This window comes from Tauraco erythrolophus, chromosome 3 (genome assembly GCF_009769465.1).
Source record: "Tauraco erythrolophus isolate bTauEry1 chromosome 3, bTauEry1.pri, whole genome shotgun sequence".
NCBI classification, from domain to species: domain Eukaryota; kingdom Metazoa; phylum Chordata; class Aves; order Musophagiformes; family Musophagidae; genus Tauraco; species Tauraco erythrolophus.
The window spans coordinates 82,517,588-82,533,947 of NC_141467.1; the positions used below are offsets into that span (position 1 = coordinate 82,517,588).

Sequence of the window (16,360 nt, forward strand, 5' to 3'; positions counted from 1 at the left end):
CTGTTGGATCCCTGCGTTCACCACCTGGCACTGGTGCAGAGCAGAGGTGTACCCAGGCAGGTCCCACTCGGATGCGGAGCTGCTGAGTAGTGAGAAGAAACAGGAAAGGCAAGTTCAAAGGCAGGTGTGACACAAAGGAAAAGGTGACGGTAGTAACACCGAGCCAGCAGCAACAGCAGCTGCTGCACGAGGCAGGCGCAGCCTCATAAAACCCACCGGTGTCCACTGGACCCCTCACATCAGGACGTGCTGCAGCAGCGCCGTATCTCCAGCTGGAAATGAGAGAGGGTCTTCTCCAGAGGATCCAGCACAGGCAAGACTGCTAGAGGCAGGGCGCCAGAGCAAACCTAACCCATGCTCATCACTGCAGCATCCACGCACGTAGGTAATTGCCACTTCTGAAGCTGCAGCCCTCACACACTTGTGCCTGGGAGGTGCAGAGCATCTTCTGCTCTGCCTGATGTGTGTGGGCCATCTCAGAGACTGATGCTTCTAAAATAGAGTATGATCGTTATGGTTCATCAAAGCATAGGTTTAATTTTAAACTCCTCAGTAATACGAGAAGTTACTGTCTGACCCCGTCTCACACCCCGACAGTGGTGCCGAAGGAGGAGGGGAAGAATTGAAATTTTACGCATTGGCATATGGAGGGATTCAGAATTCATCTAAAATAAAGATGGTGAGAACAACAGTTTTGTTTTTTCTTTGATCCCTTTTACAAATAGAACCCCCTGGATGTGGTTAGAGAGGGCTCATGCTGTGAGCTGGGGTTTTTGTAATCACCACTATCTGGAAGTGCTTGTCAGTCCGATTCATGCATTTTTCCAGCCCGTTTCATAATACAATCAAACTACTGTTCCCGTGTTGGAAGAGGTACTTCACAGGTAACTTGGGGGAGGACACCAAGCTCCAAGACTAACTTATTTTCTCTTGAAGATTAATTTTTCCAATTTTAATTCTTAAACCATTTAATTTGATAATCACCCAGAGAGGATTGAAACAAATCTTGGATACGAACACTTTGTAAAGACATCTTGTGCTTTTCTTCCTCCTCCATGTGCAGCTGCAGCTCAGTGACACATTTACCTGTGCTACCATCGCTGCTCTGAAGCTCCATCTGCCTTTGGTAAGAGCCATTGAGGAGGCTTCATGTAGCCTGGAGAAGTTTACTTGTAGCTTCAGAACTGGCTTCTTTTGGGGTCGATTCAGTTTTTGTGTCCAGGTGTTCCCCAAATTGGAAGCCAGCCATAGAAAAGAGATAAAAATAGAATGACAAAAAAAATCCATAATTTGAGGAGCTTCGTATTTCACAATACTTAAGTGGTGAAAGCGTCTCTCACAGAGTGGCACGTCAGGATGTACCTGATACCTAGAGGTACTTCCAGGTAGAGGTTCAGATCCTTGTGACTGGCCCTAAACCAGCCTTTCCTCGTACTCACCGCTGTTGCTAGCACTGCAGAAACAAGCTAACAGAAGCTCTTTAATTTTAACCACCGGGCTATTTACATCTGCTTTGAGGATACTGTGGATAAAATCTCTGAGGCCCTGGGATAGATGCCCTGGAGAAAGTAAGGCTGACAAAAGGTGGCCCATGCTTAGCGTCATGAGATAGGACCTGTACTGCTGCACAGCTTGTCCTTGGGCCACTGCCGTTGCTGCACCTTGCTGGGGAGATCCTCGCTGCAAACAAGAACTGCTCATCCTTCTTTGAAGAAACAGAGAAGAAAAGCTTGAGAGAATAAAAGCAAAATTAGGGCAGTTTGGGGTTTTTTTTTGTCATTGTCGGAGCCAATGTCTTTTTCTACCTGTACAAGAAAGAAACTCCCATAGAAAAGATGGGAGGCTGGTAGTGAGAACTGACCACCAGAGAAAGACATTTTTAGTAGTCTGGAGTTCCAACTGATGTTGGTGAGTGGTACAGATTTATTTGATAACTCATTTCTTGTTACAACTGATGGATTTTTTTCTCCATAGCAGAACAGATGAGAGTGGAAATGTTTCACATAATCACTGATTTCACTGAGATACGACAAAATCATCAAACATTTTCAATCGAAACACCAGCATCTAAATAAAGGACTTCAATAAGCTTGGTTTTGATATTTCTATTGTGTTCCAATTTGGAATGAAAGGAGATTTGAAATAATCAACTTTCCCAAGAAAACGTGACTTCTGAGAGTCACACAGCAATAAGCATCCTTGCATAAGCTTCAAAAAGCCCAATGCTCCCCACTGTCAGGCAGGTCCCCTCCTGTACTCAGTGATGCTGCAGCCAGTCCAGCACACCTGCCACAAAGGGAATTCTCATTCACATCTTATTGGATGCTCAGGGTTGTCTTCCAGGTTGGCAGCACTGATTGGCAACACCATTGGGAAGTACTTTCTTAAGCGCTCTGATGTAAATGCAGAGGTCTTCACCGACACTCAAGTAACTTGGGGACATCTGAAAGGATGAAGAGAGTTGGGGCTGTTCAGCCTGGAGAAGAGAAGGCTCCGGGATGATCTTATAGCAGCTTTCCAGTACCTAAAGGGGGCCTACAGGAAAGCTGGAGAGGGACTTTTTACAAGGGTGTGTAGTGATAGGACAAGGGGCAATGGATTTAAACTGAAAGAGGGCAGATTTAGGTTAGATATAAGAAAGAAATTTTTCACTCTGAGGGTGGTGAGGTACTGGAACAGGTTGCCCAGAGAATTTGTGGATGCCCCATCCCTGGAGGTGTTCAAGGCCAGGTTGGATGAGGCTTTGGGCAACCTGGTGTAGTGGAGGATTTTCCTGCTCATGGCAGCGGGGTTGGAACTAGATGATCTTTGAGGTCCCTTCCAACCCTAACCATTCTATGATTCAATGATTCTATGGTGAAACACTGGAACAGGTTGCCCAGAGAAGCTGTAGATTCCCCATCCCTGGAGGTGTTTAAGGCCAGGTTGATGAGGCTTTGAGTAACTGATGTAGTGGAAGGTGTCTATGATTCTATGATTGCTGACATGTGGGTAGGCCTTACCTTCATCCTGCAGAGAAGAAAACAAAAGGTGGCCTGGGCACATACAAACTAATTTCTGTTGAAGTGAGCATGGATGTTGCAGAAATAAGAGTTATCATAGAATCAGGGTTTGGGTTGGAAGGGACCTTAAATATCATCTAGTTCCGACCCCTCTGCCATGGACAGGGACACCTTCCACTAGACCAGGTGGCTCAAAGCCTCATCCAGCCTGGCCTTGAACACTTCCAGGGATGGCAGTTCTTATTAAAAGAGTTCTCTCTTACATTGCACTAGCACATTGATTTCTAGTCCTGCAGCAAGGCTGAGTTTCATTTCTGGAGGATTGTCCTGAATAGAAGTGCATGTCAGACCGTTAACTAGTATGTATATAAAATGCATTTTTCCATAGAGAATAACGTTCTGTTCTTTGTTTACATTTAGGTAGACAAGATACCTAAAATGGAAGAAGGAGACCCAGCAAATACACGACGTACTGAACTGCTCAGGCACCAGTGGATCTTGGCACTTGTTCAAAGGGGAGTTTGTACCCCCGAGGTGGGTAGTGCACCGCTGGCTGACACACACCTCTCTCATTTGTTCACCTGAGAGCTGGAAAGCACAGATAGCGACCATCCTCAGCTGCTCCACAATTTACATCTCTTCTGGGTGCCACATCTGCCATTTGCTGAGCTGTTTGAATTAAATGGGAGCAGTAGGAATACAGTAATGCTGGCTGAAAACAGAAGCTGAAGCACAGGGATTTTCAGAACAGCTTTAGGGCCTGAAGACTACTGCAGTCCTCCTGTTTGCGCTATGGAAAGGTGATGTGGGTGCCTGGAAATTACTCTGCTTGGGACAGAGAAAAGAAATTTCTGTTTAAGCAGCAGGCTGTTCTCTTTAAGCACTGCAGCAGCTTTCAGATACTACCTTTGGAAAGGGTGGACTGGCTTGCTGGATGGAGAGAGGAGCTCTTCCATAGCATCACCCGCTTCAAATCCATGTGATGGCAGGCATCTCGCAAGCAGTCTGCACCACCCCGTCGGCACAGGAGCAATGGCAGGAGTGGCACAGCCAGGGTATCGCAGGGGCCGTCACATGAGAGGAGTGGAACGGCGAGCAGGCAGAAAGCCAGAGCTGGTGGGGAGATGTTGGGACATTTTGGAAGTAGAAGAGTCTCTAGAAAGGGCAAGATTCGTGAATAAGCACAAATGACATGTCGTGACAGGCACGCCACGGGCTTTTGCTCTCCAAGGCGGGGTGCTGCAGGGTGTTTCACTCGAGATCCTGTGTACACACGGGATAAAGCATCTTTAGCAACGATGCTGGATCTGTCACTGCTTTAATTGTGTTCAAACATGCAGAGCTAGAGTGAATAATACCATGAGCAGGTCAGCAATTAATTAACTATTTTGCTTTAAAAGGGAAGGATAACACTCATTTTCTTCTACCTGGCCTGTTTAGATCAAGCCTTGTTAGGAAGAAGGACATTTATTTGTTTAGGTGTAAGAAAGTGTGGCCCTGCTCTCAGGTCCTTGCTGCTATGACCAGTGGGAGAGTAGATGTGGAAGAAAGCCCGGGATGATGCGGGAAGCATTACTTGAAAGGTAGACCCCTCAGGACAGCACTAGGAAAACAAAGAAAGGAAAACCCGTTTAAAGTTGGCTAAGCGTCAGTGTGCCTGAGTAACAGGGTGAGAAGTGAGTCAGTGTGAAATATTCAATGAATCCTTTAGATTTGAATTGAAGGATTGAATTGCTCCATTATGAGTTTCAAGTGGAGAAAGAATTCCTTGAGGAAAGATGTAAAAAGCAGTAATCAATATAACATGAATATCTTTTCCCATGAAGGTTAAAGAGTGTTAAATATGTCAGTAAAACCAAGAAGATATCAAAGGATTGTCTCATTTACATAATCAGGGTGTTGGGAATCCAGAAATACCATTCCCAAGAGTTAATTTTACAGGTTTGTACGGGAAGTCAATGCCACTCCAAAGAGCAGGAGGCTGAGCTGGAGCCTGACGCCCTGGGTCTGCTCCAAGCCTTTCAGCAATACTTGGCTGGACACACAAGCGCACAGTTACATGGCTAATTACTTCCGTTCCGTATGGAAATTAGGAGAGGGAAAAATGATCGTTACTATCCATTGAGCGCATGGTTACCTGATTTCAGTGTGTGGCTGCAATGCTCTGTATGCAATTGCACTCTCAGTTAGACAACGTCTGGCTTTCCATACAAGGGTTAGTCCAGACTGGGATATTCTTACACCACACTTAATAACGTCGTTGGGTGTTAAGAGACTCTGGCTGATATCTATAAATCAGTATGTCAGACACCATCAAAACCTGCTAGGTCTGAAAATGTGTTGACCGAACCCTGTTTGAATTGATACTTGCTGTACTTGATCTGTTCTTGCTCATAAGAGACCAAGAGAGGCTTTGAAAGAATGGGCAAATTCAGGCATTATATTTGGAAGGGCAATGAAGGGCAGCAGTGCTTCTGGTCCTTAGGGTTAGATTTTGGGTTTTGAGAGGTTTGGGGTTGGGTTTTTATTTTGTTCTGTTGTGGGTTTTTTTTGCTAGTTTCATGTCATTTGGAGTATCTTAAAGTCCATCTCCATGGACTGCCCTGACCAGGTGGACTCAGAGTGGGAGTTCTCTGGCTCTGCACTGAGGACAGGGAGAGGCAGTGACACCTGGCAGTAGCAGTGGTCTGAAGGACATCATTCAGTTTCCATCCCTCCACTCTGCTTTTACATTTTAAGAGAAACGTTCTCAGCTTCATGAGTTTCAGGAAGATCTTGACAGCCAGGGATGGAAAAGGACTCAGAAACAAAGAGCCAAAGAACCTACACTGTATTTGACTTGGCTGCGTTGGGATGTTGCTGCCTTTAAGGTCGCTGTGGGAGTGAGTTCATGACAATCTGTGAGACTGACAAGGACCAGATCAGAGATGGATGCTGTGGTATATGCACTCCTTCATCCTCATCCTCCTCCTCACACTGGGTTAGATCTGACTGTGCGGGCTCCCTAGGAGTGCAGTAGACTTGAAGCAGGAGGATGTCCTTTTCCACTGGTAAGAAAAAAAAATTTCAAAACAGCATTTGCAAGTTAGGCTTGATAGTGGACTCACTTTCTTGACAGCCTCTAATGTGCTTCACTGCCTGATCTTGGCAGACGCCAAAATTCCCCTTGACTTCCCCAGGCAGGGACCGGATTAAGCCGAAGCCTGCATCATAGCACAGTGGTTTTACCCAGGTAGTTCTTCATGTCCCAGTAACATGCAGCATCCACATATCAGCGTGTTGCCAGCAACTCACACATTGCATCTACAGCACCGGCTCACTTGCAGTGAAGGAGAATCACTAGAAGATCCTCTTTTTGCTAGAGGAAGCACTGGGACTACCCCACCAGCAGCTGGACTGACACACCATGTGGCAGAAATCCCTCCTTCCTCTAGGGAAACAAAGCTGTGCTGGTTCTTGAAGTGACAGACAGCATACCTTCCAGGTGGAGTAGACCTGAGCTCAAAGCAATTCCCATCCATCCACATACCTTCTCAGCCATTTTTGGTGCCTCTTTCGAGCAGGACCAGCTAGGCAGACACACACAAATGTGGATGCCGCTTCCCCATGCCTGAGAAGTCACTGGCTCCACAGTGGTGACGTTGGCCAAGTCAGTCACATGTGGTTGGTTACTCTGCCCGTAATTACCCATCCGTGCCCAGAACAACAGGCAAGCTCTCCCACAGCTCACAGGAAATAATTACAGAGCAGCTCACCTTCCTGCAGCACGAAGCTCTTCCTGATGTGTCCCAGAGGCACCAGCAGCATTACTCATGGTGGGTGACGTTTTCCAGCGCGATTCTCATGCCCCAGCTCGGCCACCCAGCCCGCTCCCTCTGGGGCTGGTCAAGCCCAGGACAGCATGTTGATGCTAGGGAGTTGAGGAGGAAAGGAAGGAGTGGATGAGGCTCTGGCTGTAGGAAGTAGTCCATCAAGAAATGCTTGTTTAACACACAGCAGATTACTTGCCTCAGGAGTGAGCTGCTTCTGGAAATTAAGCAGCTCCTCATGAGTCAGGAGCCCAACCCTTTATTACAGAGTTGCGTATTTTCAGAAATTGCTGAAAAAGGAGCAGGCATTTTGGAGAAGCTGTTTTGTACTGGTGTGGCCCCACTTCCCGTTTACTTGACTGGTTCCTTTGCCTCCTCCACACCTCTCCAGCTCCATATGTGAAGCAGCTGGAGGTGGTCCAGCATGGTGCTGCCCTGGAAGAGGTGCCCTGCCACCCTGATCCTCCCCTGATAAGGGAATGAAAGGCAAAGGCTGGCGAACTCTCATGCCAGCTTTGCTGAAGAGATACCTTCATAGCAGTTCCACCTGCAGTACTCTTCATTCTCTTAACCTGGAGATGCCTTGAGTTTCCCTCATTGCTCTGCAGGAGCAGATGCAGGTCCCTGGTGGAGACCCAGCAGCCTCAGGAAGTCCTTTATCTGTTTATGGTGATGCCTTAAAACACAGTATCTGCCTTCAGGGCCTCGACCTCACAGCTGTGGCAGAGAGTGAGTCTGCATGTTGTCCTCGTCTGGTGATACGTGGTGGTAGCACACAGCTGAGGGACTGCCCTCGCCTCAGCCCATGGGTAGGCTGGAAGAAGCTGGATGTGGGACCTTGATCTTTCACCTGTCTCTAGCGCTGCTCTGTAGAAAGAGGTGACCCCCCACCTCCCACACCCCCTACCAATGGACTCTGTGACCACCACCTCTCTCATAAGGCACCATGCGGACTTGTTTTGTTTGGGTAGTTCAGCAGGACAAACACTGCAGTGAGTGGAGTAGCCCGTAGCCCGTTGTCACCCCGGAGGCTCGTGGAAGACCCTGTGGCCCTGCGAGCTGATGCCCACTCAATGATGAGCCTGGCACACGGGCTCAGCAGGCTTTTCAGGGCTGGAGGAGTTGGACTGAGAGCTGAGTTAAGATATCCTTATCTGTCTCACCAGTCGGTCACCTACTCACGGTGATGTTGCAGAAGATGCCAACTACACCATTATCTTTTCAGAGAGAAGCAAGACCATGAGAGAAGTTTGGGAGAAAAGGCAGAGAGAAGGTAGAGGGAGGCAAGACCCACATGCTAGATGGTTTGGAGTGGAGAAAAAAACCTGCTCCATCCAATCTGCCGCTGTTGTGGTATCAATATTCAGTTAAAAAATTCCCCCAAAAAAGAGCAGTTGGTGACAAACTTTATCTTTATGGTTTACCCACCTAGGCAGGTTGCTTGCTTCCCAACCTGTCCCCCATTTCTCACTGTTCTAGAAGGAGGTGACATCAGTAATTCAGGAATTTTTATTGTTAACATTTGCCGGTTTTTATGTACCAGGCTGAGGTGAGATCTGACTCCTTTGAACTGTTAAGATCATGAGTTTCTCTATAATGCCAGCACTCGAAGGGAGTGAAAGCCTGGAAAGGGCCACCAGGCAGCCCATCCTCTGCCATCGTTTGCCAAGACAGCCAGATCAGTCTTTCTCCTCCGAATGCTTTCGAGGTCCCTTTCCTAAAAATAGCATCCACAGACAGTAAACTGTATGGAGACACTGTTGGAAATGAACACGTACAACTGAGAATTGTAAACTTGTATGCTGTACCTGCAAACAGTGTTAAACTGTTTATGGCATCACCATAAACAGTGTTAAACACTAGAAAGAGGCAGCAGCCACCTTCCAAAATGGTTTTCAAGTACATACGATCAAGAGAGTCACAGCCAAAGCAGGTGCACACTTCTGCTCAACCCCTAGGAAATCACCGTGAGGATTATCACCATGTAGATCTTTATAGAAAGATCATAAAACATGAAAAATAAATAGTTGTCTAATCAAGCCTTTATAAATGCCAAGTTACTTATTTGCATGGGGAAGACCAAAAGTATAAATTAAAACCAGCAATAGAGCCATGAAAAAAGCACACTGCCAGTGTACTATTCTTGCTTAGCTGCTGCAGTAAAGGGAAACAAGGCTGCAAAGTACTTTCAGAGCTGTGTATTTCCTTTTGGTTTAAAAACTATAGTTTTCAGAGCATTAAAAAAATGTCCTGCCTGCCGATAGGTTTTTGTGATTTTTAAACGCTGCTTGAAAACACGAGTGAAGATACACCATTGGCCTGACGGTGCCCTCAGGATGAGCAGCTCCACGCGCAGGTGTTTCGGGAAGTCTTTGTAAACCAGCGTTGCTGCCGTTGGGTTAATTGATTTCACAGAGGGCACTCGCTGACGCAGCGTTTCATCCTACTGAAGGATTTCCCGGGAGGTTTCAGGACACAGAAAGACAAGGAAAAGCAGGCACTGCTCCTGAAGCAGAGCCAGCGCACGTGGAGCAATGCTTCAGCCTCTGATGGTGGGATGGGAAAGGGGGCAGCGGAGGAGTGCAGCAGCTCGGCAAATCTCTGCTTGACTGATTTGCATCCACAGACACCTGCTTTTCCTACATAGGATGTGTGGTGAAGGCGTCCGAGTTTATTTTGCACACAGGACCGTCATCTGCTTGGTGCTCAAGTTCACGGGCCTTGTGGATGCATCTCCAGGTCTGGGAACGAACTCGTAGAATCACAGAACTCCCTGGGTGACCATGCCTGCGGGGAAAGGGTCCCCTGGCATGAAAAGGTGTCCCAAAGGAGGCAGCACCCCAGGGGCACCCCTGCCTGCACAGCCTTCCCCCTCTCCTGTGCGAGGGTTGCGGGGTGAATCCTCAAACCCCCTGATTTCATGCGCCGGGGAGGTTTCACTTCACATCTTTTTCAAGCTGTTGCTTTTCCTGCAGAAATTTTATTTTGACACATATCCTTGTGTTTGGTGTCTTTGCTTTGTAACAGCTCCTGCGGTCCGTACCCCCCAGGACCCTGATGCGAAAACTTAACTCAATGCTTGGTTTGAGTGGTCTGCTCCAGATCTCGTCTCTTCAGATGGGACTTGGCAAACAAAACTTCCTCTGTGAAATAAAGGATTCGGGCTCTCGCCATGCAACAGAGACCTCCTGAGAGACTCTTTCATGTGAGCCAAAGAGGCTAGAGAGTGTCAAGAGTTTTAAAGACAAAATACTGCTGTCAGAAAGGTACACAGACTTCATACAGGAGGGACCCTTCACACATTGGCAGCCTCTGAATTCAGCTTTTAAATAAAAGGTTTGTCTTCATACTGGAAGAGTTATGCTTTTTATGAGTAATAAGGTATAAAGCAATTTTTTTTTTTCTAATCTGGATGAAACTCCCATTCAATGTAAAATAAGCTGACTCTTGGTTTATTGAAAAGCCAAACTCATATTTTGCCTTGGAAAAATAACACATCATCCAGCTCACCAGTTTGCAGATGCCTGAGAGACGAGGGTGATGGTGCTGCTGAGGCTGGGGTTAGCATTTGTGTCACAGGCCAGTCTGAGGGAATATGGTTCGTGTCTTGGGCTATGGCTCTTATTGGAGATGATGGGACAGAAGCTGATGGTCTGTATCACTGTTGGGAATTGGAGGTTGTTAAGTAGTTTTGTCTTATAAGTCTGTACTAAGCACTCGGCTTTTAACAAAGGTTTTTCATTGCTGGTATATGCATATGTAATTAGGTATATAAAGTCACATTTGAATGTTCGAATTTATTCTTGCATATGTTACACCAGTGTTTGAACGTAAGTGATGTCCAGCATGAAGCCTCACGTATTTTTATGCAGCCAGAGATGTGTTCTGCTCCCCTTTGTGGTTCTTGGGGTCCCCCTTTCACACTCCCCCCTTGGCCACTGGCAGGTCCAGCTCCCTCCAGGTGGTCGGCAGGCAGCCCTGCAGGAACAGCTCCCGAGGCCAGCTCCGCTTTGCCTCCTCGGAGGCTGCAGGAGATATCTTCTGTCTGGGGCTACTCAGGCTTTTGGATACAGCCAATAACTGTGGAAGGTGCTTCCTCCCTGGGAAGATACCAGCAGGGTAGAGCTGGGCTCCCAAGAGGTCTTCTCCTGCTCTCTTAAATACACAGGGACTATGCATTCCCACTGATACTTGATCCACTGCAAGCCCTTAAAGACCAGATTTCCCTGAAATATGAAGCACTCCCCAGTGCAAACGTCTCTCAGTTTTTCTAGCAGTATTAGACTCAGGAGGTTTCAGTCTCAATGCTGCTTATGATTAAAGTATGCCACAGGCACCTTTCAGGGAGCTTGGCAAATCCATCCATGCCCCGAGCATCGCTGGCGCTGAAACTCATTTGGGTCATTCTCAAGAAAAACTGATGCAAGAGCCTGACAGGACACGATGGCTTCAGAAGTCCTCAAGGCAGGAGCTGATGACTGCAGTACCCCTGCCCGAGCAGGCAACAGATCCCAGCACACACAGGATCTGCAAAGGTGGAACTGCCAGCTCAGATAAGTGCTTGCAGTGCCCTGAGCGTGTGTGGCACACATGCCCTGTCTCCTTCTCTGCAAAATAATTAGGGGATGCAGCATCCTTGTTGTCTTCCATCAACTGAAATCCTCACGTCACTCACTCTTGCCAAGGCAGCACCTCCTTCTGATGTGTTGGCAGGTGAAAGCTGCGGAGTAACGTCTGTAAAGGGGGAAAGCAAATACGTGGGTCTGCTTTTCTTAGGGCCTTGTTTGCTTAATATGGTCCAAGAGTAGGGACATAAATGTTTTTGAAGGTGCATGTTCTCAAAGTGTTCCCAGAAGTACCTTAACTGCAGCTGCCAGCTAAGGGATGTAATGAGAACCACTTCTGCACATTTTGAACCATTTGCAGCGTCTTTCCCATTAAAAAATAAAACAGGCAGAGAGCCAACAGGCAGAGGGAGAAGTTCCTGACGGGAGCAGCAGGTTTGAAGTCACTTCTGAAACTTGTACCACTGGAGAAAACCCCAGGAGAAGAGAGCCGGCAGGACGAGGGGGCAGGGTGCTCTGCCGGGGAGAAGCTGTGCAGGAGTGCTTTTCCTGGTGCTCACTGGGGGGCTGAGGATGCTCCCGGGGTGCCAGGACCCCACAGACCAGCCTGACGCGTATTCAGGCCAAGGCTTCTGGTCGCCTTTGCCTAACGCCGTGGCAGTCCGCGCTGGGTGTCAGCAAAGAACTTATGAAGGTATCACACATGCAATGCCCTGTGCAAAGCACTTGAAAAGGAGGAAAAAACATACAGAACAATGGCAGCTGTCCTTAATTTATACATTTTCTTTAAGGCTGTGATAAACAGCAGCAAAACAGCGAGGAGGAGGAGGCTGCAGTTCTGCAGCAGGTTGGCAGCAGCCCGCTGCCGGGCGCATGTTTCCCTTCTCCCAAGGCAGTCATGATCAGGACCTGGGAATGGGAATCCCCATAAGTTTCAAAGGAGACCACACTTAAAGATTTGAGTGGAAACCTGGGCTTTGGTCCGTGGGGAGCTCTGCCTGGGAGCAGAGAGGGCCAGCTGACGTTCCTGCTGCACCAGTGTGCCGGGCAGGAGAGAGGGAGGCGGTGCGGGCAGCCATGCTGTAGCAACATTGCGCATGAAACCACATCCAATTCATGCTCCTGACAGCCCGCGGCTCCGCTGCCCGGCCATCGCACACATACCCCTGCCATGCCCCAAGCCCCCCAGCATGTCCCACTGCCACAGGCTCCCCTGGTCCACGAGTGCAGCAGTGGGGGCAGTTGTGCATGGACCCGGGCTGAACTTCTCATGGAGACTTTGAAGCTGTGACATGTCACTGGGCCCGTGATGTCATAAGGTGCCTGTTGGAAGGCTGCAAGAGCACCTGCGGCACCACTCACATGCTCACCTCAGGACGAAACTCCAAAGGCAATTTTTTTTCCCCTTCTGCCACGGTCACGCTCATGCCCTGATGGGCTTTGCAGTGTGACAATGTCAATGCGCGATCGCCTTTTGGAAGATGCCAAGTGGAATTTGAGGCAGGTGGAGAGAGAGATGCAGAGGCAGAGGAGGCTGATGGACCTGCGCCTGCAGCAGCTCCATGAGGAGCTGCCTGCGTCCTGGCGATGCAGCCCGCACCCGCTCTCCTGCTGCCTGTGCCAGCCTGACCTCCGCCCCTGGGAGAGGAGGGCCCTCACCACACGGCTGGATGTGGAGCAAGAACTGGGCAGGTAATAAATATTTGCTCACTTTCAACAGACATCAACACCCTTTAAGGCAGGATGAAGGGAGTTTTGGTATCAGTATCAGGAGCAAAGGTGGAAACAGATGAGCGGGACAGGAAACAGTCGTTTTTGGAGAAGTCAGTTAAAAGGAGAACGAGAAGGCATGGTTTGTGCAGCTGAAGGGGAGCCACACAGGCAGCGCCCATGCCAGAGAGGTTTGGATTGTAATGTTGTGACATTAACCACCTCACAAACTGCATCTAAGCTGAAGTTCACAACTAGATCCAAAGCTGTTCAGCTGTGGAAAAAAATCCATCTCCGACATAAATTCAGTTTAAGTCTCTTAAACACGTAACTGTCTTCACCAGTAGCCAAAATGCACCTGTACCCAGTGGGGTGCAGCACTGATGCACCACAGACGTAGGTCCATGTTTTCCCAGCTTGTACAGCAGGAGGAATAAGCGTCAGGATTTCTACACCTCTGGTTTTACCACTGTTCTGATGATTTTAGTTCGTCAATGGAGCTCAAGATTGACTCTAGTATAAAAACCAAAGGTACCTCCACAGCACAGGAGGTGTTGAATGATAAAGCCTTACCATCCGGGTTAAGGCATAACCAAACATTTAGAGACCAGAAGGGCTAACAAGTCCTTCGGTCATCATCAGCAGCGGGAGTCTCTTGCTGCATTTACAGCATTGGTATTTTCTCCCCAAAGTCAAGCTCCTATTTGGCTCCAGGAGATGATGAGGCCTTGATCTTGGCAATTAAAAATGCAATATTTTTGTTACCTGTAGAGCAGCAAGTATCAGCCTACAGTCTGTCATAAGTGTTATCTAGTGGGTGCAATAAAGTTACAGCAAAAAGGAAAAAGCCTGACCTCTGGGTTAGTTTTACACTTCAGCAAAACCAAAAGTTGCAGTGAGGTTACATGAAGCTTACCCAGTGGCTGTGGCTCACGCAGGGCTATCGAGCAGCAGATTTTGGATCCAGGTCTCCACGTGCTACAGTAGCTGGTGTCCATGTCTGGATTTTCATTAGTGGGTTGAGTACCAGATCTGCGCAGGTGCAGCATCCCCTTGCAGAACCATCAAAAATCTCAGTGAAGGAATGAAAATTCAGTCTGAATGAAAGCCAGGGGTTCTCCGAACAGCCTCTGGGATGCCGTGACACACTCCCTCTGAGTGCCAGGCTCCCCAGCCCCACCACATTCAGGACAACTCCTTGGTTTTAACACAAGTCCATACAGCTGCTATCTGAAACCACACCACAGCAGGATTTCATGCCATCACACTGTGGAATTCAACCATCCCCTTGTCACAAAAAAAACACCCAAAACACACTGAATGAGCAACTCTTCCAGCACATTTATTCTCCTCCAACCCACAATAGAAAAAGACCAAAGAGGCAGCTGGAGAAGCCACCAAGCACAGAAAATACATCTCAAAACCACCATACTAGATTGAATCATTGCGGGCTTTAAGTAGGTTTGCTGAAATGAGTGTACCCTGCTAACGAACCTCTCATTAGGAGTTTCTCACCTTAGTGGTCATGCCCGTTCCATCATTGCTTGCCCCATTTCCTCTTCCATCACACCCATTATCTTTTTAATTTGGTGCCTTGTGCCCAATTTAGCAATTATAACTGAGATGACCCTTCCATTGTCTACTTTATAAATGTTTTGAATAAGAGCCTGTCTTCTGGTTGAGCAGGGTCATTGTTTGACAGTATTAGAAATCATTTTAATGGCTCAGTGAGCCTCCAGCCCAGCTCTGCAGGACCATTTTGGATTTTTTTGCCAGATGCGTCTCTTATCCACTTGATTGCTTTAAAATCAATCCTCTTGATTGCTTTAAACAAGACTCCTAACTGGAAAATGTGATCTATTGTAACTATCTATTGAAAATGTAGGACAATGTGTAAGATGAACACGCATGCCTTAGTGGGCATACGTACACGTGAAAGAGAAGTGCTGGCTCCTCTATATTTAGGTGAAGGAACTTTTCAGCTCCTCAATTGCCCCATCCCAAGAAGGCACGCTGAAATACTCCTGACCGCTGCGGAGTGCAGGTGGGACCTCCTTCGGTGTCCTTTCAGTGACAATTTCAATGGTGTAGACACCACCCCACATGCTGTACATCAGCACAAAGATGGATCCAATAGTTGCCTATTCACTTCTCTTGTCCTCAAGGTGGTCCACCCATTCCCCTATGAGTTGGACTGAAAGGCTGTTCTCTTGTTTTTATTCCAGCATGCAAAGAAGACTTAACAGGATGTCGAACTCTTCCCATGACCACCAGCTTTTGAGTTTGATGGATATGGAGGGTTTTGAACCCAAGGAAATCATGGTAACAGTGAAAGATGGGAAGGTGAAGGTGTTAGCAGAGCACAGTGAGAAGCGCACCACTGCAAGAGGGAAGGAGTATACCTACAAAAACTTAACAAAGGAAGTCAGCCTGCCACCGGGAGTGAGCGAGGACGAGGTGACCTGGTCGCTGGGAGCAAATAGCATCATGAAGATCGAAACAACAGACAAGTGCTACCCTTGTCTCCTGAGACGCTGAGCCCCAGCAGGGAGCAGCATCCGGGCGCAGTCATTCCTCTGCCGCATCCCTCCTCCCTGTCAACCTTCGGTCTGTCCCACTAATTGTGCGCCAGCAGCTCCTTAGCCTCTTCTGAAATAAAGGACAGCCCTCCGAGCGGATGTGTGTGAGCCTCGTTTTGAAGGAGTTTGATGGGCAAAAAGGAAGGGATGGCAACAGGAAAATGCCAAGATGGTTTTTGGCATACGACTGCAGTCACTCACTGGGTTCCGAAGGCACGACTGGAGGTGGTGTGGTTCAGGGCAGGTATTGCTGTTGTGTGCAATCTCATGGGTTTTAAAGGCTGAGAGACACCCTTTATGATCAGTCATGTTTCTGTAAGGACACTTCTCTCAATCCCACCACTTCCTTTTGAGCTGTAGGATATTTCTAGGAAGAAAACCTTGATAATAAACTCTTTGAGGGGAGAAGCCTCCTCCCGAAAAAATGGGCTGTGCCATTTTTCCCCTGGGTTTTATTCTTACAGAAGCTGCCTGTTCAGGAAGAGCCGCGGTGGAAGGACAGAGAGCTTTTCCTTAGAAGATGTTGGGACTACAGCATAGAGTCATAGAATGGTTTCAGTTGGAAGGGACTTTAAAAAACATCTAGTTCCAAACCCCCTGCCATAGGCAGGGACATCTTCCACTAGATCAGGTTGCTCAAAGCCTCATCAACCTGGTCTTGAACACTTCCAGGGATGGAGCAGCCACAGCTTCTC

The 16,360-nt window shown here is 47.9% G+C and overlaps 1 protein-coding gene across 1 annotated transcript; it reads left to right on the forward strand.

Annotated features, from left to right (window-relative positions):
• The first annotated feature begins 12,829 nt into the window (after positions 1–12,829).
• On the forward strand, positions 12,830–15,624 carry ODF1 (outer dense fiber of sperm tails 1). Its single transcript, XM_009983725.2, has 2 exons — positions 12,830–13,068; positions 15,312–15,624. Exons 1-2 carry the CDS (start codon positions 12,830–12,832, stop codon positions 15,622–15,624), a joined length of 552 nt encoding a protein of 183 aa, XP_009982027.2.
• The last annotated feature ends 736 nt before the right edge of the window (positions 15,625–16,360 follow it).

Bases quoted from the DNA above. Each gene is read 5' to 3' on its own strand.
- ODF1 (XM_009983725.2), top strand. From the start codon at position 12,830: ATGTCAATGCGCGATCGCCTTTTGGAAGATGCCAAGTGGAATTTGAGG. The intron at 13,069-15,311 runs GTAATAAATATT...TTTTTATTCCAG, and splicing joins GTGGAGCAAGAACTGGGCAG to CATGCAAAGAAGACTTAACA.